The 27,709-nt window shown below is 32.0% G+C and overlaps 1 protein-coding gene across 4 annotated transcripts; it reads right to left on the bottom strand.

The window, feature by feature from the left end:
* Nucleotides 1-436: 436 nt before the first annotated feature.
* On the bottom strand, nucleotides 437-23,767 carry LOC123658727 (thymosin beta). Of its 4 annotated transcripts, XM_045594071.1 has the most exons (6): nucleotides 23,614-23,767; nucleotides 6,135-6,290; nucleotides 5,102-5,215; nucleotides 2,843-2,956; nucleotides 2,454-2,567; nucleotides 437-1,373 (listed from the first exon to the last, which is right to left on the bottom strand). In XM_045594071.1, exons 2-6 carry the CDS (start codon nucleotides 6,277-6,279, stop codon nucleotides 1,234-1,236), a joined length of 627 nt encoding a protein of 208 aa, XP_045450027.1. In that variant the 5' UTR covers nucleotides 6,280-6,290; nucleotides 23,614-23,767; the 3' UTR covers nucleotides 437-1,233. The 4 variants fall into 4 exon arrangements, with proteins under 4 accessions (XP_045450027.1, XP_045450029.1, XP_045450028.1 ...); XM_045594073.1 differs by lacking the exon at nucleotides 2,454-2,567; XM_045594072.1 differs by lacking the exon at nucleotides 5,102-5,215.
* Between the last annotated feature and the right edge of the window lie 3,942 nt (nucleotides 23,768-27,709).

Below are 27,709 nucleotides of genomic sequence, written 5' to 3'. Positions count from 1 at the left end.
ATATTTTCTAGTTCTTGATTTTTGTTTAATTTTGTTGATTGGTTTTTAATTAAGTACATAAAAGTATTTAGGTAATTTAGTAGGTATTATAGAAAATAACAAATACCGTAAAATAAAATAAATCAAACAAAATAATAATAATAATTCAAACTATTAAGTGAAATAAAAAAAACATGTCTATTTATTTTTTTCGACAGTATAAAATTACATATTTAAAAAAAAAAAAATTACTAGTAATATTTTAGTTTTACAAACGTCATATTAAACAGTCGTGTGATTGATATTATATCACTTCTGTTATATATTTTTCTTAAGGTTTTAGTATCACATTTTTTTCAGTTCGGTCGCCCATCCAAATGTCAAGCCTGCCGTAAGGAATTTCGTTCCAATTATTGAGAGGGCAATTGAAATGTTGCAGGGTAATAAAACAAAACAATTATTTTTCATTCTATATTAGAAAAAGCACCGTCTGTAAAACATACAAAATTTCGATAAAATTTTTATTGGCATCGTTAGCGTATTATAAAATTGAAAAAATTATTGTATGGTTATCATGTAATACGACAGTATAAAAATTTATTGTTCATTCATCACAAGATAACAGAATTGCTTTCAAAATTATAAAAAAAAAAGTTCTTAGCTCTAATATACGCAGTTGAGCATTTAATGTTAACCCTATAATTTTCGATCCTTTGATTATTTCTATATCATAAATAAGAAAAATATAAATTTGAAAGAATAATGGTAATACGATTCGAATAGTCTTGGTAACTATACTTCTAATAAATATAGAACAATTCGGCGACCAGACTCTTGAATCTCTCGAAAACAATCTTAAACATTTATCAGTTAAAATAAAATAGAACACAAGCACGAAGCGTTTACATAGTGTTAAAATCGAATCCAGAGCGCAGTGTGTTCTTTAACTTAAAATAAAATCAGTACTCAATCTTAAAATTTAATCGATTCTCATTATAAATAAAATAAAAATGCTCATAAAATACACTTATCACATATATATAGTTAAGAGTGACATAGAAAATTAGTTTCCTACGTTCTAAATACAGACGACGCGGCCCGCGCCGCTTAGAGCCGGATCGATCCGGTTAAAAGCGGATCGATCCGGTGCGATCGGGATATTAGACACGGGCTACGTCAGCTGGCCTTACAAAACTTATATCGAGTCTAAAATACGGCGATACTAGCGATATATAGTTGCGTATAAAAGGCAATTCAAGCCGTCTTCTCCTGCTCGATGATGTCCTTGGTGGGCAGCGGGTTCTTCTCGCAGGTCTCGGTGTGCTTCAGCTTAGTGGGGTCGAAGTTCTCGATGCCGTTCAAGAACTTGTTCTTCTCCTTCTCGGCTTCGATAGCTGTTAGATGATGGTAATGATAGTTAATGAACACGTATTAAATAAATTTCGGTTAAACCTGACTTTTTTTATAAAAATAATAAGTAAATAAAATTTTCTTTTCTTTTGTAATTTTATAATTTATACTTTATTCTTGTTAGTGCTTCAGCCTGTAATATCCCACTGCTGGGCATAGGCTTCTCTCCCAATGTAGGAGAAGGATCAGAGCCATTCAGAGAATCCACCAGGCTGCTCCAATGCGGGTTGGCGGATATATTTATATATGTGTACATGATAACAACAGGGACCGACGGCTTAACGTGCTCTCTGAGGCACGATGAGGAGACCCAGAAGGACTGCACACACACCCAGACCACGGCAAACATCTATATGGTCAATACAAATGTTTGTCATGTGTGGGGATTGAACCCGCAATCGCCAGCGCAACAGCCACAAACCAGTGCTGTGACCGTTGCGCCAAAGCGTCGTCAAATATATTCTTGTTAAATAAGTGTGATATTCATTTATATTCAAGTTATTAAGTTAAAAAGTATCAGTCTAATACTAAGCGTATTAAATTTAATAAAATATATTTTGAAAAATAAAAAAAAATCTGTCGCCTGTATGTGATACGTCGTTAATTCTATGGTTAAATTATTAAATGAGTGCCAATTATATATCATGACACTACAATTTCTGAAAATTTAATAATAATTATTCTCTAATCTTAGGTACTACTACTATTTACGCAATTGTTTAGATTTTTTTCAATTGACTGAACAGATCTGGATACAGAAGATCACAGCAAAATAATATTACTCTGAAGTTCATTTGTGTTTCTGTTGTGAGTAAAGAGCCAGAGGTCCTGAGGAGAATCAGGCATGGACACCTGACGTTGCAGGATTCCATAGTCAACCGGTTCGGTAGGCGGACCGTGCCATACGCCAGTGGTGTAACGAGGGGGAGACAGGAATGACGTACTAAATTGAAAGTACTCTTTGAATATATTAAAACATTTCCATTTGAAATCACGGGCAACACGCTAGTAAGTATATAAAATATATGCTAAATACATGCTAAGCAGAAAAAAGCATTAAAAACCTTCAATGGGCGGCAAAGGATTTTTCTCTTCTGTCGTTGTGTGCTTCATTTGTGTCTTGTCGAAGTGTTCGACGCCATCTAGAAGGTTCTGATGGGCCTTCTCCGCTGCGACAACTATCAAGCAAATGCGTGCATGGCAACGTAGTAATTAAGCATTATATATGAGAAACAAATACCATGCCTATAAGGATATTTACTGTATAATTATATAAGGAAAAGCGTGTTTGAAATGCTGAAATAATTTAAATAAAAAAAATTATATTACTTATATTTTATTTATACATTGTTTAATAGAAAAATCATAGTAAAAAAACCATATTAAGCTTAAAACGCGTTTGAATATAATTGTGCGCTCGCTTAGTGTGCAAAAAATAGAAAAAAAATGTTACCATCTTTGTCCGGAAGAGGGTTCTTCTCTTGTGTCTCTGTATGCTTCAGTCTGGTCGCATCGAATTTTTCGATGCCGTCAAATAGGGACTTTTGAGTTTTTTCAGTGGCAACATCTGCGGACCATAGATAATATTATTGTTTACAAAATAAACGATTTTCATTGGTTAGCTCCACACGTCACGGTTGCTAACATTCAAATGCAATGATGTGAAAATAAAAACATGAAATTTGAAAAATGAGTTCGATGTTTCAAAACATGCTCGTTACGAGTTCAAACGTTTTTAGTAAAGCTGAATTTACATAACGAAACTAATCTATAATATATATAAAAGCGAAAGGTCACTCATTCATCACGAAATCTCCGAAACTATAACACCTACAAACTTGAAATTTGGCAGGTAGGCTCCTTATAAGACGTAGGCATCCGCTAAGAACGGATTTTACGAAACTCGACCCCTAAGGGGGTGAAACGGGGGTTGGAAGTTTGTATGAAAGTCCTATGTTTTTGAAGTAAGAGACTTAAAATTTAAAATGTAAGCTCTATAGATGGTGAAAAGGTGACCAAATAATGAATATTTAGAAATCAACCCCTTTTTGGGGTTAAAACGGGGGATCTTAGGTTGACTCACTGATCACGAAATCTCCGGAACTATAACACCTACAAACTCGAAATTTAGCAAGGAGGTTCCTTATACAGCGTAAACTACCGCTAAGAATGAATTTTACGAAACTCGATCCCTCAGGGGGTAAAACAGGGGTTGGAAGTTTGTATGAAAGTCCTGTGTTTTAGAAGTAAGAGACTTGAAATTAAAAATGTATGCTCTATAGATGATAAAAAGGTGTCCAAATAATCTATCTTTAGAAACCAACTCCCTTTTGGGGTTAAAACGGGGGATGGTAGGTTGACTCACTCATTACGAAATCTCCGAAACTATAACAGATACAAACTTGAAATTTGACAGGTAGGTTTCTTATAGGACGTAGACATTTGCTAAGAACCGATTTTACGAAACTCGACCCCTAAGGGGGTGAAACGGGGGTTGGTAGTTTGAATGAAAGTCCTATGTTTTTGAAGTAAGAGACTTGAAATTTAAAATGTAAACTCTATAGATGGTGAAAAGGTGTCCAAATAATGTATTTTTAGAGATCAACTCCTTTTTGGGGTTAAACCGGGGGATGGTAGGTTGGCTCCCTCATAACGAAATCTCCGAAACTATAACAGATACAAACTTGAAATTTGGCAAGTAGTTTCCTTATGGGGTGTAGACATCTGCTAAGAACTGGTTTTATGAAATTCAACCCTTAAAGGGGTAAAACGGGGGTTGGAAGTTTGTATGAAAGTTCTATATTTTTGAAGTCAGAGACTTGAAATGTAAAATGTGTGCTCTATAGATGATGAGATGGTGTCCAAATAATGCATCGTAATCTATATATATAAAAGAGAAAGGTTCATCCATCCAGGATGGACAAAGAAGAAATTTGGCAGGGAGGTAGATTATAGTTAGTAGACGTCCGCTAAGAACGAATTTTGCGATATTCCACCGCTAAGGGGCTTAATTGGGGTTGATAGTTTGTATGAAACATATAAGTTCGCCTGATAGGTTATTTATACTGCTGCCTGAAAATAAAACTAAGAATGTGGTGTATAGAGAGGTTTTATAAAAATAACTATTAAATTATACTAAATTGTGCCTTTTAAAAAGTTACTCAGTGTGATAAGCATTTCAAGTAACTGAAATAAAACAACAATTTGCGTTAAACATCTTAATAGTAATGCATATCTTTATAACCACGCGGATGTAGTCGCGGGCAACAGTTAGTGTATTATAAAACAAAGTCTCCAAAAGTGTATGTGATAGATTCCCTCAAAATCTACTGAACGGATTTTCATGCGGTTTAAGAGGAAGGTTTACGTAACGGCTAAGCCGATTTTGATGAGAGTTTCGCTGGAAGTTTGCCGGGAAAACTTTGTGACACTCTGATTTCAACGCGGGCGAAGCCGCGGGCACAGCTAGTTTATAATAATAACGTCTGTATATCAAACGTTAAAATGGCAGATTACGGATTGGTGGCAAAAGGGTCTTATTAAAACAAAAAATAATTTATTCGGTATTCATTTCAATACACAAAAAATTATTATTGAATTTCGAAATGTAAATCAGGCTTATTGTAAATACAAAACAGTTAATTATAAATAAAACACTGTTAAATCATCGAGAGTAAGGGATGATAGCACTACTTTTCCACCCCGGCAGTACCTATAGCGTTGGGTAACACAATTTTTTCTACGGTGTCCGTTTTCCTTAGAGAGGAAGTCTGAAATTTTTCTAGGTCGTGTAGTAGAGCCGTGTGTTGCTTTTCCTGTGCAACGTCTGTTATAAAAATTTATATATTTTTTTTTACCTTAAACCTTAAATAAATTAAGGATTACTTTTTAATTTTTTCTAAGACAATTCTTATCTGTATTGTCTTACTAATGTTTCTATAGATACTATAAAAGAAAAGTATTTTGTTTATGAACGTTTCTACTATCTAAATATAGAATTACTTATGTAAATACGTAAATTAAAAATTGTACATATGCTGTATTCTTACTAAAAACCAGAATTTAGCTAATAGTGATACAGATAAATTTAAATTGATAACCATATTAATAACAGGTAAACAAGTAATTTTAAATTAAAATATTTTAATTTGATGATGGCATGTACACTTTTACTTCGTATTGGCAAAAATAACTATATCGTATCGTAAATAATTAATAAATAACTTAATAAATAAACAAGTATCATAAACTAATAAAGATTACAGCTACATAACACTGCTCTCAAATACTGTAACATAAATAAAAAAAGAAATTGATAGGCACAGCAGGAATTATCCTGCACACAATTCGGAGCAATCCGACTGGGGAAGTACCTCGACCTTTAAAATACTGATCTCAGCTAAATAATACTGATTTCAAGCAGTGTTGTGTTCCTGCGGTGAGTAAGGTAGCCAGAGCTCCTGGGGGATTAGGGGTAGAGTCGGCAACGTGCTTGCGATACTTCTAGTGTTGCAGGCGTCGAAAAGCCCACTTTATGGTAAGGGGTTACCAGAAAGTGGGCCGTATGTATATTTGCCTTTGTCATATAAAATAAAAATCATATTAAGAACTTCTGATTATGCACTACAGTTGAGTTACCGGTTTTGTTTGTTTGTCACGAATGTTACATCTAGTAGATCTACTACTAGTATACTATAGTAATAAAGTAATAACTAGTTCATAATTTTCTTAAATATTATACATACCTTCCGCGGATGGCAGAACGATCTTCTCATTGGTGTCGACGTCTCTCAGGCAGCTGGGATTGAAAGCTTCCAGTTGGCTCTTGAGGTCAGTGGCGACCTTGGGCAGGTCCTTCAGGGAGGGGGAATCACTCACTGAGCAGGCCATTGTTTAGAGATCTGGAACAATCATGTTTATAACATTAGTCTAGTACATAGTTATGTGTTTTTCTTGTTATAGCAAAAGGAAGTTTACTTGTATCTTTACGACTTTAAAATACATGTGTCCTGTATATATCATATGATGATTCATCATCATCATCATCATTACAGCCTATACAGTCCACTGCTGGACATAGGCCTCCACAAGTTTACGCCAAAAATAACGTAAACTCATGTGTTTTGCCCATAGTCACCACGCTGGGCAGGCGGGTTGGTGACCGCAGTACTGACTTTGTCGCACCGAAGACGCTGCTGCCCGTCTTCGGCCTGTGTATTTCAAAGCCAGCAGTTGGATGGTTATCCCGCCATCGGTCGGCTTCTTAAGTTCCAATGTGGTTGTGGAACCTTGTTATCCCTTAGTCGCCTCTTACGACACCCACGGGAAGAGAGGGGGTGGCTAAATTCTTTAGTGCCGTAGCCACACAGCACATATACTATACTACTATACATATATGATGATTCTGATAGACATATTATATATTTTATATTATTTTAAATTTTTTATATAAAGCCGGGAATTATCAAAGCTGCATATTATCAAATACACACAACTTTCTTCAAAAATATTTAACGATAAAGATATCACCTCATTATGCCAAAATGCATAAATTAAAAAAGGAAAAAAACGTTTACTACATGGCAATTACCATATTATTTTTTACAGTGCTACCAGTAAAACCGGCCGGTTACCTGACTCATGCCTACATAACAAACTTCTTTCCATACATATAGAAGCATTACGTGACCTGCAAAAATACACGATTGTTTATTTACCGGTTCAACACGTTTTTTAGTCAGCCATATTCGAAAATCGATGATGCAAATAATTTTCGCTGATTTAAAATTAATAAAAGATAGGAACGACTGCACGCAACTGAATAAGCGTCTTTTATGTATTAAAATAAATTAGAAGTTGCCGACTATCCTTCCTTTACAATTAATATTAAATTAATAGGTAGTATAATTTTTTTTCCTCTGCCGAAGAATAAGTCAGAAAAAATCTAGATAGCTATTGTCAGTTTATACATCACTCACTCACTTCAGCCTATCGCAGTCCATTGCTGGACATAGGCTTCCACGAGTTCGCGCCAAAAATGGCGTTTTATAGTTTATACATCAGCAAAAACCAGTTTAAAAAGTTTTTAAGACCAAGATTTAAAATCCTTAAATCTCTTTCAAAAGGAAGGAATAAAAAATAAATAAAAAAAACTGGTAGATAACATACCCTATGTCAGAAAGTAAAACCACCTATATATTCAAAGACGGTAAAAAGATTGAACAGAAACTGTTAATGTGAATTATAAATATTATTAAAGACTCATAATATTTAGAAATGAGAAGCCTAGGCATAATCCTAATGTCAATATAGCGACGTCAGCGCTGCCGCGAAAACACGATTTGAATACAAAATTTGTCCGCCATTGTTGTCGGTATGTACACTGTATACTAAATACGAATGCATCCTGTGAGGGAAATATTCTTTTGTCAAGGGAGGATGTTTGAGGGTGGTTAAAATAATCACCTATTCATTTTATAGTCGGTCTAGGCGAAATGTGAAGCGATGTAAATGAGCATTCGAGTACATTCTCTTTTAATCAGACTCTTTTAAGGGCGGACATTTTGAAGAATAACTTTTTCATTTTTTTTACTTTTAAATGGATGTCATGATTACAAAGTTATAAAAGATCTCAAACTAATGATATAAATTGAAAAGGTTTGACGTTAAAATTGTTTTTGAAAGTACCTATATGTTTAATATGAATTGAAGGTAGGTATCAATTTATGCAACTCGTTTTGAGGCGTTTTTAGAATGAAGTAGGTAATATCAAATATTAGTGTAGAATGAAGTCCGTATAAGATTTTATCATTGAAGTTTCATTTTAAAAAAATGCTGTGTGTTATGAAACAGCATTTTATTTTAAAAACACTGAGTTATCAATTTATTCTAATTCTATTGAAGTAAACATCCTACGAATATTTTTATGTCTTCGAATCATGAATCAATACACAGCTGAAGCAGCACAACATCATTTATTAATCTTAAAGATATCTTTTTCTTTGACCGGAAATGACACAGTACCTATATACAAACTGATAATAAACTATATATATATATATATATATATATATATATATATATATATGTTTGTTCTGTATTTTTTTTAACTTAATTAAAAAAATCTTAATAAGACTTTTTAGAAACCTAGGTATCACTTCAGCCTATCGCAGTCCACTGCTGGACATAGACCTCCACAAGTTCGCGCCGAAAATAGCGTGAAATCATGTGTAGTTAACTATATATATGTTTGTTCTGTATTTTTTTTAACTTAATTAAAAAAATCTTAATAAGACTTTTTAGAAACCTAGGTATCACTTCAGCCTATCGCAGTCCACTGCTGGACATAGACCTCCACAAGTTCGCGCCGAAAATAGCGTGAACTCATGTGTGGTTGCCCATAGTCACCACGCTGGGCAGACGGGTTATTATTAAAACTCAGTACAAATATTTTACTTTTTATGGCAATTAATATTTTTCTTTTAATATATAGAATTGTCTTAATATTAAAACGATACTGGTTTTTAATATACAATACAATGTTTAATGTTCAATGGAACCGTTTTTATATTCGCGAAACGTAAAAATGCAAAATTATTTTTCCTTTTCATTAAATTCCTGCAAGACGAATACATTTTTCAGTTCTTTCAATTAGCTTATTATATCGTAAAAAAAAATTGTCTTGTCTTTATCCAAAAATATGTATGTTTAAGCCGCTTCCTTAAACTCATCTTCAGTGAGAAATTTCTTACCTCACAGTATTTTTTTTTTTTTTTGGAAAGGGGTAATAATGTCTCGGAGCCAGATCTGGACTGCAGGGTGAGTGATTTTAAATATCGAAGCCCACCTTATCAGGGCCGCCAGCGCAACACGACTCTTGTTAACGGGAGCGTTGTCATGCAAAAACAACAGGACATCTTTTGTCAATTTTGAAACTGTTCCAAAATTGAAGCATATTATTCCTCCGTTATAGAAACACCTTTATATTTTTAATCTATCAATAAAAAATTTTTAGAGTCCCAAAAGACTCGCTAAGAGTTTTCCAGCCAACCGTGACCTCTTAAATTTCTTGGTGGTTTTGGTGGTGCTCTACCCATTTTATGCCACTGCATAGAGTCTTGTTGTTATTTTGTTGCTTTTTATTGTTCGCTGGCGTGAGCATTTGCGGCACCCATCTTGCACTAACCTTAGTCGTACTAAGATGATTGTAGAATTTTGAGTTTTTGTTTCCGATACTTAAGCCATTTCTGTAAATTGTTTTCTATTTAGTCGCGCATCTTCCAATACTAGCTTTTCTACTTTTGCATAAGTTCTTGCGTGGTCACCTCATCGGGGCGACCCGGCCTTGGATCATCTTCAAGTGATTCCCTGCCCTGCTTAAACAAATTATGCCACTTGTGAACCATTGTTTTTCCTGGGCAAGAGATCTCGTAAACGAATGACATCTCATTCACTATAGTTTGAACACATTCCTTGCTTGGCAAGGAATTTTATTACCGCGCGATATTCGATTTTCTTCATATTTTGCACTTTGTTCCCGACTGAGTTGCTTCGTCAACGAAATTCAAGGACTAGTGATCCGATTAGAACAATACTTGACATATATACTAATTATTATGGGTTGACATGTTAAAATTATAACCAGCCCTACGCCTACCCTCTTCTAATATTATTTTTCCTCAAACTTAAAAGCGCAACCGCTTACTTGTCGTAACATAAATCATATCCATTAATAAACATCTGTACTGTGTACTCAATGTGTCTCCTGTTAATATATTACTTAGATAACAATGATTGACATTAAAATAACAAAACATTATTGTTAACTTAGCAATGACTAGCCAAATGACAAACCGATTAAAAATTACTAAATTTATAATGATTGACAATTAAAAAGGTGCCGTTTATGCAATTCTTCTCGGCTAAATTTACTTTCTGTTACGGATAGGTAGAGATTTTTTACGAATCCAACTTTTAATTCATATCCGACCCATCTCCTACTCGAAGAAAGAGACCTATGTTCAGTACCAGTATGTTACAAACTGAATCAATCAATCATAAGAGGCCGTATAACGTAGAACGTTTGTTTATTTAGAAAAAAAAAAAATAAGCTGAAAACATGAATATATTGTAAAATATATTTTTTTATATTATATAATGTCCTCATCTCGTAATGTAGCGGTTCGTTGCCATCTTTCAACATGGCGAATCTCGCGTTACAAGTTCCAACTTACTATAACGAGTCTGTAATGGTTACCTTATATCGTATTCTAAATAAATTATTAAAATTACATTAACTATTTAACCAAAATTGTACATTTCAAAATGTTGCCTATTTCGTACCTTACAAATGTTCATCGTTAAAATTTAATCAGACGTAACAGAAAACAGCATTCAACCTATTATTGATCTTTCCTTTTAAACCTTGTACTGAATTGCAGACAGCCATTGATGTACTTTTTTTGCCTTCAACATCAAAAAAAAGAATGAAGATATTCTAATAAAAACTCCAATAGGATTATTTCCGTCTGTGCGTCCGACGACAATAATTTCTGATCAATTCAATTAGTGTTGTTTAGGTATAGTTATTATTTTGAAGTTGGTTAAAAAACTTTGGAACAGATAAATATAATTCTTAAATCAATAACTTTTAAAGCTTCCACTCGCGTAAATCCGGTTCGTCGACGAATTTCATTACTTATTTTTATTGTTAAAGTTTTTATAAAAACGAATTCCTATCTACATAATTTCATTTTTTTATTTCGAACATAAAATTATACAATAAACCCATTTTTATTATTAAATAATTATTTATTATCAAATAATTTCATTTTTATTTTTATTTTGAACATAGTATACTAGCACAAAATGTTTATATGATGAGAATATAAACGTAGTTTGATAGAATTTCGTTATAATTACTCGGCGACTTTCTACATTTTGATACCAACGAAACGTTTTATAACGAATTGCGCACATTTTCACTTTAATAGTTTCGCTAAGCTATAACACGGTTATTATTTTGCTATTTTAGTTAATAATTTAAAACATATATTTAATTAATAATTTAAAACATAATTATCAAGCAACCTAAGGCACCCATATTTTTACAATTTTTATAATTTTTTTACTTGCTTGCTTTCGATATAGGCAAGGGTATACGACCATTCAGCTTAATCGCGTAATTTGTAAAATATATTATTTCCACAATAAAAAGAACTAGATTTTACCATAAACAAGACCATGCTTTTAAAGTTACAATACGTAATTAGGAATATACATATAAATTTTTAAAACACAATGGTGTGACCATATGTTAAAAATAAAATCTCACGTTAATTATAACGGTTCTGTGTCACGGCTCCTTACCATACACGGAGAGGACTTAAATGTTGCCATAAAAAAATATCACATGCAAGCCATATGGTTGAAACCTCATTGGTATGACACAAAGAGGTCTGTTTTGAGTCATTTTGTTTAATGGATGAAATTACGTTTTAAAAGATATCCTTGTTTGTTAATGTGATCATTACATCCGCACGCTCGCTGTGGAATGTTTGAGTGCTTTTACTTCAATTGTTTCTTGTTATAGCATCTCTTTGACAATTTTTAAAAATATTTTTAAAAATATTTTTAAAAATGTTACATTTTTCTTTTCAATAAAGATATGTTCAAAATCTAGTCTAATGGGAAAAAATTTGAAAAAAAATGGACATGTCTGTACATGAGATATTTACGAAAAACAAAAGAATGGAGGTAATTACAAGAATATAAGCTAAACAATACTTTGTGTCCGTCTGTTCATTTATCTCTTCGTATGTCCGTCCACACATAGCACTCGTTACAAAGAGTTCAATGAAACTATGATTACGCACCGCAACATTGAAAATTCATTACATCCAGAAGAATGAATAATAATCTATGCTTATCTATTAATAAAAATGTATACGTACAAATTCCGAATGATTGTATTTCGTATTAAGTATAAAATAAATCGACTGCATTCTTTAATAGTAAAAAAATTATATTGACAAATTAGTTTAACATCACAGAAAAGCGCGGGTAAAAGCTTTTAATACAATAATATTAACTAATATTGCTTGAGTTTTCTTTAAGTAATATATTGACTATTTCATTATTATAAACTAAGCTGTGCTCCGCGACTTCACCCGCGTCAAACAGTATAAAACGTACTAAAATATAGTCTATATTAGATTTCCTCGGTAAATTGGACTATCAAGCACAAAAAGCAATTTTCCAGTTCGAATCAGTAGTACCTGAAATTAGGGCGTTAAAACAAACAAATTATTCACCTTCATAATATTAGTATAGATTTGAACTTTTGAAGGGCAAAAAATTGTGATCGATAACATTTGGCGTCTGAGGGGAAGCGATCAGTGACCCGCGGGGACGTGACTCACGGAGACAGGCCTGCCATATTGGAAAATAATAATATTATTTATTGTAGAGGTCATTCGCAAACAGAATTTAATGTTTATAGACAATTTTACACATTATACATATTTACAATTCAACTAAATATTTACAGATCATCATTACATCATCATTACAGCCTATACAGTCCACTGCTGGACATAGGCCTCCACAAGTTTACACCAAAAATAACGTGAACTCATGTGTGTTGCCCATAGTCACCACGCTGGGCAGGCGGCTTGGTGACCGCAGGGCTGGCTTTGTCGCACCGAAGACGCTGCTGCCCGTCTTCGGCTTGTGTATTTCAAAGCCAGCAGTTGGATGGTTATCCCGCCACCCGGTCGGCTTTTTAAGTTCCAAGGTGGTAGTGGAACTGTGTTATCCCTTAGTCGCCTCTTACGACACCCACGGGAAGAGAGGGGTGGCTATATTCTTTAGTACCGTAGTACGGTATATTTACAGATAGTTATGGTAAAAAACAAATAATGTTCGCGTGGAATAGTGCCAAGAATGCTGGCAGCATTTCCCCGTTGAATCACTGTTGATGCTCTAGGCAAAAAATGCACCAGCCATTTTGTCACCAGTGCCAGTGGAGGCTATAAGGCGAGAAGTTATCTCATTTAAAAAGTTTTTAGCACTGCTCATCCAAGGTCCAAGTGTTTCAACTGCAAATCTATCATCCATGCCATCATCGCGACTAATTCCAGTAGGCTCGATAAGAGCAGGAACGTCGATGGTGGCAAGAGCTCTATTTATGGTATCATTTAGGGAACCGTGGCGGGAAAACCTACCTGAACTCTTGTTACAGGAAAGGCCGATTTTAATTTTAAATTTTACACTAGTACATTTAGTAGATACAGATAGTAATATACCTAGTACGTAAGTTATTTTTTGTGTCTTATGACTCAAATTCTTATTGGAAGTAACGATTTTTATTTTTTGATATTTATTTACATATTTAAAAGGTAGATGTAGATGGATATCCACATTTTTTAATAAATCTTAATTATTTTAGTTAAAACGTACAGAATAATGACGTAAATAATTTTCAAAATCATAATTACGTAATAAATCAACAGTAAAGAAAAACTTACTAAAAATTAAGTAGTGCAAACACAACAATAATTGGTCATTTACCTATTGAAATGTTAATTCTTAAATAAAATGAAAAAGATTTTTATTTACCGTAATGTTGTACATGTCCCAAAAGTAAAATTAAGAAACACTCTTTTGTAATAACATTGTAATACAATTATACAATAAATTACTAGCTGCGCCACACGGTATTACCTGCGTAATTTTCAATCTCGTGCTAATATCTGGATAAAATGTAGCATATAATTATGTTATTCTAGATCTCCAGCTATGTATGTGCAAAGTTTCATTAGAATCGGTCCAGAAGTTTTTGCGTCAAAGAGTAACAAACATACATTTAACTGAGGTAGGGCACAGCAGGAATTTCTTGCTCAAAATATGGAGCAGCCCAACTGGGGTAGTACCTCGACCTTACAGAAAATCACAGCTAAATAATACTGCTTTCAAGCAGTATTGTGTTCCTGTTGGTGAGTAAGGTGACCAGAGCTCCTGGGGGGATTGGGGATTGGGTCGGCAACGCGCTTGCGATGCTCCTGGTGTTGCAGGCGTCTATAAGCTACGGTAATCGCTTACCATCAGGTGAGCCGTACGCTTGTTTGCCAAACTAGTGATATATATATAAAAAAAAACACATACACTCTCAAAAACTATTGCGATAGTATTTATAATATTAGTAGAAAAAATATTATTGTATAGTATAAAAAAAAAAACCATTTTAATGTTTATATAATAAAACTTAAGCGCTACACGCTACATCTTTGCCGACGGCATATACTAGAAAGCTGGCAGTTATTAAAAATTCACCGTAAGCAAATTGACGGTCGCATACCGTTTCTGTGCATTTAGAACCACTCTATCTTATAACTCCTAGCTGGCCGGGCGAACTTCATATAGCCTTATTTTTTTTTTCAAATATATTAATAGTTTATATCGAAAAAAAAATATCCTATCTTTCAAGTTGGATTAAACTGTATACGGAGTGCAAATTTGATTAAAATCGGTTAAGTAGTTTAGGAGTCTCTCGTGAACAAACAACGTGACGCGTAATTTATAATAATTATTAATTAACATTGAAATGGCTTCACGAAAGTCTATTGCTACGAGTTTAACATTCATTTCATGCAATTTTTCGTCGAATTTATCTCAATTTAATTTTGGAAAACATGAAAATAGACTCATTACTAAACCTGAGATAACACAAAAACAATATTTGGATCTCATAAACGTTAATAAATGTCAACAATTTATTTTATTTTGACATCATTCAGATTATAAATGTAACTGCATTTTGGCACTCATACATACCTAAATACAAAAACTAACAAATTATGATAATTTATAAACTGTTATATTTAGAAGACTATTTTTAACATAATTATGGAAATTATTTGAATATTGCATTTTCATTGAAATAAACACTACATAATCAATATTATACATAGCTAATATGACAGAAACCAAGCACTAAACTTAAATTGTATAACATTAAAATAATGAATCAATAAGTTTAGAGTATTAACTAAAATAATTATAAATTAATTTATATTTATTATTTAATTGTTGGACGTGTATTATATCCTAAATATTATAGTATAATAGTATAAAACAAAGTTGCTTCCCGCTGTCTGTATGCTTCGATCTTTAAAACTAAGCAACGGATTTTGATGCGGTTTTCTTTAGTAAATAAGAGTGATTCTAGAGGAAGGTTTTTATCTATGTATAATACATGCATAATATAGTAGAGCAACACTGATAGTTTTAAAGGTTTCTAATGTGATGTCGTGAGTAAAGGCATTTTTTGCGCATATTACATTTATTTTATTTTACAATTAGTATCAGCATTGCACGTGTGCGAAGCCGGGGCGGGTCGCTAGTATGGTATAAAAAAACACATAAGTAGTACACACGTAGTATACACATACGGATGTGTGATTAATTCTTAAATTGGTAGCTAAGACATTTTTTTTTTTCTTGATAATATAAATAAATTTATATATTGTCTATTAGTACTTTGTTCGAGTATTCTGATTGGAAATTTACGAAATTGGTGTGCGAATTAGAATTCGCACACCAATCTTTTGTTTACTTCCTAACTGCAGTTTCTATTTCGTGTCCTATACCCAAAGGTTGTCTGGAAGAGATCGCTCTTTCAGCGATAAGACCGCCTTTGTACATCTTTCATTTTATGTTTTTTTTTCTCTGTTGTTTCATTTAATGGTGTACACTAAAGAGTATTATTATTATTATTATTATTATAAATTAGTAAATTAATTTACTGGCCGGTGATATACGTAGGTATTTAGCAATGAAATCTATTAGAAACTCTTTACAAATAATTTCAAAAACACGTAAACAACAGATTTTCTTAAGACATGAAATGACCTTGCGTCTATAAATAATGCTCCGGATGGTCGTGATTCGTGACATACTGGAACTATACTGGAAATATACTATAGGTCCTATAGTCTGTACCTAGGACGTTCACAAGGTCTTAAGCCATTAACGGACTACGCGTTTTAGTAGATTTAGTCTAGAACTCTAGCATAGTATTTTTAGACACTATTACAAATCCGTTGTTTGTGTTATGGTATATTCAGTCGTATAAAGACTATTTGATTAAATTTATAAAACTTAATTAGGCTGTACAAAATACGACATTCGTTATTTAAGAACTTTAAAAAAGTCAGTTATTTTTATTTTGGCGCTAAAGTTTACATCTGTATGTTTGTTTTTTTTTTTTTTTTTTACAGGAAAAAATATTATATTGAATTGTTATTCAGGAAAATTTAATAAAAGGTGCTTATTTTTTATTCTTAGTAATATCAAGTGCTATCGAATTATAGTGGCAAATAATATTATTATTTTGACACTAGTTTACGTCAGTAGACAACATTAAGTTTCATTTTTAGGAAAGAAACTGTTCAACACGCTGTTTTTTATCATGTACCTAGAATATATTAATATGTATTAAATATAGCGACGTGTACGAAGGACCACGCAATACGAATAAGGCCTTATACGATTAAATGAAACATTTTCACCATTTATGGCGCGAATGTGAGAAGTAGGTCGTTTTGTATGCTGTGCTCTCAACGACCTTCGATGTACTGGGATGTCTGACATATTGAATTTGTATTTATTTATTATTCCTTATCTTACTACGAAATGTTTAAAAGAATTTATTGTTTTGCAATCTTCGTTTTTATTGTAAAATGATAATAGATTTCAAGTGACGAGATATAAAAAGGCCTATGATTTATTTTAAAACATATCAAACTAAAAATGTACACGCTTCCTAACTACAAAACTGGACAAAAATAAATAGACAGTGTAATGGAACACAGAATCTACTCAAAAGAAACTTCAGCAATAAAAAAAATTATTAAAAAAAAATATAGTCAGAAAATTAATTACAGAAACATTAAAAACTGGAAAGAAGCTGGTTCGCAGTAATTCTTTTTTTTCATTAAAAAAATTCTCTTGCGCCATCTTGTCAGGAAGTATTGAATGTCAAGGGTTAGAGAAGAAGCTTTAACGGATATCCGCGACATTGCCGGAAATTAATATGTATTCATTTAATTATTATAAATTATCTTAAAAAATTGATCGTTCATTAATAACTATTTGATTTACTTGGTCTTTATTGCTTATTTTGTAAATAAATATCTCTGAACATACACAAACGTTCGTCTGCTTCTAAGACAAACCATGCTCGTGTTTTAGGTAACAGCCGACTGATAGAGCTACTCTGTTATATAACTATACACACAAATAAATATGACACCCAGACTCGGGGCCATAATGAAGCCCACAACTCCTAGAGTATAAAGCAAGGTCATTGCCAAAGTCTACACTACGTCAACGGGCTAACCAAGTTACGAGTACAAAATGACTTCGTTACGACATTATGCACTTCTAGACATTGTACCAAAATGAAAACCTTAAGATTTTAAGTGACTCCAGAAATACAAATAAAAAAACCGTAACAAATTTTTATGATATATAGGAATAGTCAAACACAGACAAACAAAAATTTTTAAAAATAATTGTTTTAGTTTGCATTGCTCCCATAATAACTGCAATTCATTTTTACCAAATATCCTTCTTATACAGTTATACACTAATGGACACAGGCAAATACAAGGAGATCTAAGCTGGCTAGAAGTTGACTATGCTATAATATACCAACGACAATTTAAAAAAAAATCTAGTGAACAAGCAATAAATATTATTGCAACTATTTAATGTTCTCGTACTTTCTTACGAACAAATTTAGTTATTTACAAACAAAACAAAGATATCGCGAAGGTCACTAAAATGACCGATTGCAATGAAGGATTAAGATATAAAAATAAAACATGAAATTCAAAATAAAAAAATCATTGTTTATTTTCAATACTAAATTATCTCATTCTTCAATAAAATATATGTATGATGATACTATATAAAGTATAAAGATACTTTATATACCCACTTCCTAGTCCTTAATATAATTTATAATATTAGAATAGTCATGTATTTTCCTATCTAAAGATATCCCACAAGTAACAAATGTCAAAACAAGCATTCTGTTCGTATTTATAGTTTAAATGGCGCAGTGCGAGGCGAAAAATAGATGTTCCGTCACGGAATTTAAACTATGAGCGCTGGAATACCTAGGACTTGTAACTAGAATACTGGACTAGCTGCGTACAGAGTAAAAATCACTATATCCCAAACGAATAAATCGACTTTTACTTCATATATTTCTATAGGGAAGTCAATGTTATAAACTCAGAATATATTTCTTCTTATAGTTTTATCAATATAAAATGTTATAATGTTAATGACAAAACAATAAAAATACGTCGATTTATATGTCAAATCGCTCTCACTATAAATAAAAAAATATATAAGTTGGGTACATCAACATGCAATAACAAAAATACATATTTTAAACTAGAAACAATATGGAGGGTAGGATCAAAATTTTTGTTAAAAGTTAATTTTTAGTTTAGTCCTAATGAGTAAGAAAACATACTTTAAACTTTTTTCTATTTTGTTGTAATATACATATATGTACTTTGATTTGATAATCTCATCCGGTTAACAATACCCATCAAAAAGCTATTAAGACTAATGACAAGATGACTGAAGACTGACTCAAATATTCGATAATTTTCCAATGCAACTCAAACTAAAATTATATAATAAATACAAATTCACCGACAGCTACCGTATTTTTTAAAGTAAAAAATGTTTAGTTTTTAACATCTTATGATTTTTCTGGTTATTTTTGTGCTCGTTTTTCTCATTATTTTTTATATTTTTTTATGGTCACGACCGTTAAATTGCATCTAGAATCTTTTTGGATTGAAAATTTTAATCTGTAAATTTTTGTTGTTAATGTTTATTTTCATTACTGAATATTGGAAAATTTGCTTAATTAGATTGATTCATTCAACATTTTGAATATATACGTCTTCGTTATTAACTTGGTATGCAAAAAACTAAACCGGCACGAGATAAAGTATAAGTTAGACTTCAGAAACAACTATTTTATAGGCTTACAGGTACTACGTACTAAAAAACTTGTAAGCTACAGTCTGCTTCAGACTTTTAATACTTTTTTCCTCTGCACGTAACATTTTTATTATAATAAGAAACGCAGACGAAGCTGCGTGTATTAGCTAGTTGTAGGTAGGTATTGAGGCGCGGCTAGACAATCGTTCGTCCGCATTGTCTGCGGTGCTACTGTCCGATTACAGATAAAGGCATAAAATTACACGTTAACTAGGAAAATATCGCTTCAGGGATTTCGAAGCGAAAGAAGCCATTTTGTAAATCACAGATTATTTGTTAATGAAACGTTTGTCTAGCTTTTCTTTAATAATTAGTCGTAAGATAGTTTTATTTTTTTATTTTTGTACAATGTAGGTAGGTATATGATTTTGCTTTTGTTTAGTTAATTTTTTTAGGTTTTTATACATATTCTCGCTTTAAAAATATTTTATACGGGTTAAAAGATTTAAACGCAGATTACTTAAAGCCTACATGAAAGGTCTCATTTCTGAACAAGGCCACTCGCTTTCTGATTAAGGTGGATTAAAATATGAGATAATTATGCAGATTTCATCATCTCCCTTAACTGAACATGTTGAAATAAATCTAAAATATGTAATTTAAAAACTTATTACCTTTTGTTGAATGTACAATTTTTAAAATAGTCATGAAGAATTAATTTGTCACAACTTTTAAAAAGATGGCTGCATGAACTGCCATCGATTTTGCATTTTGCAAACAGAAAGAGGTAAGTTGAACCAATAATTGCAAGTGGACGTAATGAGGAAGTTCATTAACTGCAACAATTTAGACTTTAATTCCGTTTTAATCCATTAACTCTTCCAGAAATTGTCAATTACAACATTCATGGCAATTTTGCTTTATCGTTGAACTTTCAAAATTACCAGGCATTATGGCGTAATGCATTTGCATACACAACAAAATACTTATCAAAAAAAGAAAAATTGTCCCAAATCTCACCGTAAATTTATAAAATTAAATGGTATAAATTATATACTTGATCACTGAAAACCTTTCATTCCGTAATGACTGCACCAAATTCAGTTTTTTTTTTCTGTATTAATTATTGCCCAGACAGGGATTGTATAAAATTATATTTAAAACATTTATAATTTCACATGAAAAATTATGGGTCTAAGTTCGTAAGAGTCAATTAGTTACCAATAACACAAATAATATGTCATAGATTTATACAAAAGTCGTTAAAAATATAGTAAAAATCAATGTCTAAAATGTTCGAAAGTGTCATTGACCTTGTCTAGAATGTAGCATCAAAAATTACGTCTCAAATTTTATGGAGCGTCAAGGCATGGCAATTAAACACGCATAAGCATCACGGACCGCTGATGCGCTTCTCGCATATTTTTTTCTAATCCGAATCTAGCTAGATAATTAAATTTACAGTTTTTAAAATAATTTAAAATTACGCGGCTAACCTCTTAAATAATTTTAATTAATCTCTTTTTTGTGGCCAACTGCGATGCATCTTTTACGACAGATATAATAATTACTCCACGCTATTTAATTTATTCGTCAATAAGAAAATCTAAACTTTATTCCAGCTTTTAAACAAAAGTAATTTTGAATCATTGAAATAAATTAAATATTCCAACATATTCCTATTATAAAAACTTTTTACAGCTATAATAAAAATATTAAGGCATAAATAATTTGTTCTAAGCTTTCAAGTAAAAAAAGAATTTATACCAATCTAATCAAATAGGGTAGACTGCCAAACATGGCGGTCCGGTCCCCTCGCTTATTGATCGGCATTACAGACGTAGGGTACCTAGGACGACTCGACTGGCTGAATTTATTGTATCTATACATTTCGGTATCTTTTTTATTGCTTAAATACCGACTTTTACATTTCAGGGTTTTAAATTTAAAAAGGGTCACACGAAGGTCTTCAAAATCTAACATTTAAGTCTATATGTAGTAAGAGGTAAGATTTTCTTTAAATTATATTAAGAAAAAATCAATAAAGTTGTTATTTTTGTTTCGATATGAGATTAAAAATTAAATAAGAATATCATATACTAAAAATACGAAAATTAATAACTAAATAACATACAGATCTTAAAAATAATATTATTTCCAAAATAACTTCGTTATACCTACTTATAAAACGCTATCAAATTGTATTACAACAAAACCAATACAAGTTAGCTTAAAATAAAATATTTTCATAACTTATGACTACTCTATAACTAATTGAATCATTAAAGTCAAAGGTATTCGTAGTTACCGCCTTTTCACTTTCCTGACAATCACGTGCCAATTCAACCTCCAAGGCAACCCTAGCACATCGTTAGGTATTAGGGGTTGTTTGGTACTACGAATCGATTTGTGTATTCGGGAAGTTATCTCTCTCTCTGACTAACAGTATACAGCTTTCGTGGTCCTTGTCGCACATGCGTCCGTCTGAGTAAATTTCATTACCATCATACAGAGTACATAAATACATAATGTACCGCTTATATACTGCTGAGCCGAGACAAAATTTAACAAGCTGTGCGCCTTTGAAGTTATCGAAATTCGTTTGAATACAAACAGGAAAAATGTTCCATTCACTGTTTGTAACCGATATTACGTTATAAACGTACAATTATTGTATAAAATATCATGAAAACATAAATATCAAGTTATTTTCATAACAACAATAACGATATAACGACAGTAAGTTTTTACTAGTTTTTATTAATTCCAATTGAACTAAAGTACTATACTACTACTATGATATTGTCATTTTAATATTATAATTAGAAAATGTATAGTTTTTCTTTTTAAAACCAATGATTGTACATAAATATTTATAAAATGTCATAAAACACCAAGTTTCGTGCGCAATAAAGCAGTTGATAATTAAATTGTAAGCAATTATGGATTATATAGATTTCCAAACGATTGGCGTTTAAGACTCTTCAGCGCGTGAAAGCGGCGAAAGTCGACATGACATCCAAACCGCCAACCGGTTTAAACTCTTTTGTAATTGTTCCTCTTTGTATGTAATTTATGTCAAGCATAACGTGTTTAATGCTTCAGAACAATTACCATTGTTTATTTTACTCTCTTTAATCTAACGGATTTAAATACTTAATTCAAAATGTTTTAAGGAATGTTAAATGGTGGTGTGTCAACCATGTGTGCCTGAATCACGGTGTTCGTCAGATTTCTATTTATAGTAAGCCCAACTGATTCGGGTTCGTTAACATTAGACATGTCCTTTTTCAAGGACTCCGATACACATTGTAATTCTTGTTTATTTCAAATTCCACTTAAGTGAACAAGAATCTAAGAAATGAATCAACGTTTTAGATGTTTGTTACAGAGTACAGTTATTAATTTGAAGCGTTTTTAGTTGAACGGCACCGTTATATGAAGTATGTAATTGTATTTATTAACATAAATTCGCTCGATGGTTAACTTAACGAACCATAGAGTTTTATTTTTTATCTTTATAAGTTAAATATGCAGAGATGACTTCTTTTCTTCCTTCAAAAAAAAAAGGTAAGTAAAATTTTGAAATTTGTTATGAACCGGCGGATTGTCAAAATGTCTCCCCCCTGGTCTCACATTTCAAATCACCCTAATGACTCATGAATATTTTACTCACTCGTCACGAATATTACAAAAAAAAAAAAACATTTCGAGTTATAGTTTTTATATTTTGAAATGAAATTGTAGGTAGCGTAAAAAATTATGTACATTCTTCGAAGCGAGTTCGCCATCGGTTGTTGGGAACGGCCATATCTTAGTCATACTGTGAAGTATCGATACATTATTATCGATACGCACGCTAAGTGCATACGGACACGACAGAATAAAAAAGAATTCACGATCGTAGCAGCAGATGGTATAAAACAGTATACGTAGGTGAACTCAGCCGCTCCCACTCGAACTACCGTTATGTCGGAAAACAATCACATCTAAATGATTTAATAAAAAAATACTCTTCATAAAAAACTGAACTATAATAATAAATCCAGATTATCCTTATTGTTATCCAGTTATTTATTTAAATGTTAATTTTCGTTTAAAATAAATAAATTAGAAAAAAATTAAGTTAATTTTTTTTTTTTTTAAGAAGATTTGTTAAAATCAAAGGTCAAGATATAGTACATTATTACTTACCTAGATTATTTGGTGTGGAGTTAAAATAAACACGTACACTGTGTTCAACCGGCAAAATGCGACTGGGTGTGGGTGCTAGGCTCAACAGACAGAAGTTGTATGCGGGCGATGAAACGGGGGTGACGGCGCGCGGTGTCATACAGCCAGCACTACCGCCACTACCTGAACTTTATATAAGTTAAATTTAAAGTATATTATCCCTTGCCAAGTTTGGTGCGTCGACAGCTGTACACATACCTACTAATCTTTGTGTCGTATCGTGCGTCCTCGATGATTCATTCATAATCCATACGAATTGTATTGAAAACAAAACGACTATGGAATTGTTCGTTATGAAAATAACATAAGATAATGGTTACCTATAATATACTAATAATTATTATTTTACTCCTGTGTGCTCTTACTATACTATCGCGTGATCTACCTGCAATGCAGTTCCATCAGAATATAACTACCGACAATTATTTACACTCCTATTTTTAAAACTAAATAGTTCATTTCGAATATTGTTTCATTTCTAGTCCTTTCTTTATTTTGACTACGATAGACGCCTGAACAAACAAAGACAAAATTCGAATTGTTAATCTTTATATTATTATTGTAGTTTTAGTTTTATTATAGTTTAGTTAGTATCTACGTACTGAGAGTTTTTAATGGATATATTATAGAATAACTTTTAGTAATTATATCTGTAATATTATATCAATTAAAACGCTATTTATGATGACTAAGCTCAATAATGAACTTCATCAGTCAAATCTCACCGCAGTTCAACTAATCGTAACAATAATTTGTTATTCTGTAGGTAGTTCATTGACCCGTACATTTATCAATTAGCTGCATTCTTATGAGTTTAAAATTATGTATATGTAAGTACCTACTCGTAATAATATTATATTGCTGATCGTTGTAATGTCATGATTTGAAGTCGAAATGGGTACAGGTCTTATGCACACATAATTTTATGAATATAATAAATACTAAATGCTATAATAAAATAACAATATTGATATGTTTCATCATCATCATCATCAGTTCAGCCAATCGCAGTCCACTGCTAGACATAGGCCTCCACAAGTTCGCACTAAAAATGGCGTGAACTCATGTGTATTAAGTATATAAATTTGATATGTGTCACATCGGCCTATTGCAGTCTACTGCTGGACATGGGCCTTATTGTTTTGCCCCACCTTTACAAAATTCTGAGTACGTACCATGAAAATTGAAAATTGAACTTTGATCTTTAAAAAAAAAAAAAAAACTCGAGGTAAGAACAAAATATAATTCTATATGTTCTATTATAAATATCTCAAATACCAAAAGTGGGAATAACTAGAATAAGTTATATAAAACATTTCTTAATACACTACCTTTTGTCAAATAAAACTGGGGGTGAATAAAAGGGAAATTTAATAAAAGAGGTCAGCAAAATTAATTGATTTATTAAAATCTAAGTATATTTTTTTATTAAAGTATTGCATTTTCCATTTGTTCTAATAATTGGAAGATATTTTTTTATTATTATAAGTTGGGTATGAAATTTACAACTTGTGTATTATTTGTTTCTTTAAAATTAATAAGTTGATATTAATTTTATGCTTTTTTGGGCCAATTGAAACGCATTAAACCTAAATAGGTTTCAGTTGAAATAATGTCTCAAGTTTTTTCAATTATAATAAATATAAAATAAATGTGCAACTTCTACGTGTTGCCAGTTTTCCAGCTCCATAACAAAAGATAGTGAAGAAAAAGTTAAGGAACCAAAGATTAAACCAGGATTTTAAATTTTTAAATCAGTGTAACACTATAAGGGCCATAAAATTATAACAAATTCTACGTACCTACGCTTAAATACCTTTTAATAACCCGTGGCTTTTTACTGGGTACCCTCAAAATTGATAACGGTAATAATGTGTATGGGCGTACTTAACTGGTTGTAAGAAAATCGAGGGTTGAAAATTGTATTATATGCTACTAGTTGACACTACGAACTATGAACCACCATATTTTTTCGTGCATATAATGATTTTTTTAAAGTTTCTTTTAAATAAACTTTGTTATGAACATACATTTTTGGAATCATTTTTTTTATATAGATAATTATGTAGTCGTAGTGAATGCATATTTCTTATCTATATACAAATAAATAAAATTGGAGTGTCTGTTTGTAATATTAAAATAACAACTTTAACTAAATGCATATGGATGTGCTGTGTGGCTACGGCACTAAAGAATTTAGCCACCCCCTCTCTTCCCGTGGGTGTCGTAAGAGGCGACTAAGGGATAACAAGGTTCCACAACCATCTTGGAACTTAAGAAGCCGACCGATGGCGGGATAACCGTCCAACTGCTGGCTTTGAAATACACAGGCCGAAGACGGGCAGCAGCGTCTTCGGTGCGACAAAGCCAGTACTGCGGTCACCAACCCGCCTGCCCAGCATGGTGACTATGGGCAAAACACGTTCACGTTATTTTTGGCGTCAACTTGTGGAGGCCTATGTCCAGCAGTGGACTGTGTAGGCTGTAATGATTGATATGGATGTATACATGGTACATATACCAAAATAATTTTTTTTACAATTTATGTCTGTCTGCTTATTTGTTTGTGCTGTCTAATCTCTGAAACTGCTGAACCGATTTTGACAGGACTTTCACTGGCAGATAGCTGATGTGATAAGGAGTAACTTAGACAACTTTTATTTTAGAAATTTGTTTATTTTATAACTGCGAACTAAACAATATCTTTTTTGTTAAATTCCATGCGGTCGAAATCGCGGGCACAGGTAGTTTGGAATAAAGATTCTAAGAAAAGTCAATATCAAATGTGATAATTATCGTTATTACAGATAAGAAAATACATATAATTTCAATTTTCTGTATTTCAAAGTTAATAAAATCGTACTTATGCAATAGCTTTACAAATTTACGTACCTACAAAGAAATACAGAATTAAATCAATTGACTAACAAATGGAAGAATGACTCATGATTACGATTTATAAATGAAAGCGTTGTTCTGTGTCAGTTTTCTTTCTTTTTTGAGTACCTCAGCTTTTCATCAAATAGTTTGAAATTTTCGGATTTTGTAAATAGTTAATAAGCGTCTACTAAGAAGTGAGAACTAATTTTGCATCAGGACATCAGCTCAGAAAGATTTTCATAGAAGTTCATTATTTTCTGTATTTTATATCACTAATTTTTAATGTATGTATTCAAAATAAGTATACGCTTTTTTAACCTTTTTGTTCAGTTTTTTTTTTCACTTTATCACAAATGCACTTATGAGTCCCGCGGTAACGTCATCTCTTCCCACCATGGGTAGACTGGTAGAGATCTCTTACAGAGATACGTTCGCCCTTGCCGACATCGTTTGTAATAATTGTGTTTGCTCGCAAACGAAAAAAAACCGACTTCAATCAAGAGTAATACAACGTAGATCGACGAAAAAATAGTCGAGTAACTACGCGTTATCAAAGATTACTCAAAAAGTATTTATCAGATCTCGATAAAATTTATATGTGACCACATGATAAACATCAGCTTTCGATTAAATTAAAAATTATCAAAATCGGTACACCCAGTAAAAAGTTATTGCGGATTTTCGAGAGTTTCCCTCGATTTCTCTGGGATCCCATCATCAGATCCTAGTTTCCTTATCACGGTACCAAACTAGGGATATCCCCTTTCCAACAAAAAAAAGAATTATCAAAATCGGTACATCCAGTAGAAAGTTATGTGGTATAATACAACGTAGGTCGACGAAAAAAGCGTCAAGTAAAAACGCATTATTGAATATAACTCGAAAAGTAGTTGTTAGATCTCAAATAAATTTAAATGGGACCAATTGGCACACACCACCTTTCGATTAAAACAAAATTTGTCGAAATCGGTCTACCTGGTCAAAAGTTCTGATGTAACATACATAAAAAAAAAAAAAAAAAATACAGTCGAATTGAGAACCTCCTCCTTTTTTGGAAGTCGGTTAAAAATGACTTCTAATTATGATTTTTTTTAAAGTACAATAAAAAATATATTTTTAATACAAACTTAAAATTGGACAAGAAGTAGTTTATAGTTAGTAGAACGGATTTTGTGAA

This window comes from Melitaea cinxia, chromosome 12 (genome assembly GCF_905220565.1).
Source record: "Melitaea cinxia chromosome 12, ilMelCinx1.1, whole genome shotgun sequence".
Lineage (NCBI taxonomy): Eukaryota > Metazoa > Arthropoda > Insecta > Lepidoptera > Nymphalidae > Melitaea > Melitaea cinxia.
This window is presented reverse-complemented; position numbering and strand designations above follow the sequence as displayed.

Bases quoted from the DNA above. Each gene is read 5' to 3' on its own strand.
- LOC123658727 (XM_045594071.1), bottom strand. From the start codon at position 6,279: ATGGCCTGCTCAGTGAGTGATTCCCCCTCCCTGAAGGACCTGCCCAAG. The intron at 5,216-6,134 runs GTATGTATAATA...TTTTTATAACAG, and splicing joins CGTTCTGCCATCCGCGGAAG to ACGTTGCACAGGAAAAGCAA. The intron at 2,568-2,842 runs GTAACATTTTTT...TTTGCTTGATAG, and splicing joins CCCTCTTCCGGACAAAGATG to TTGTCGCAGCGGAGAAGGCC.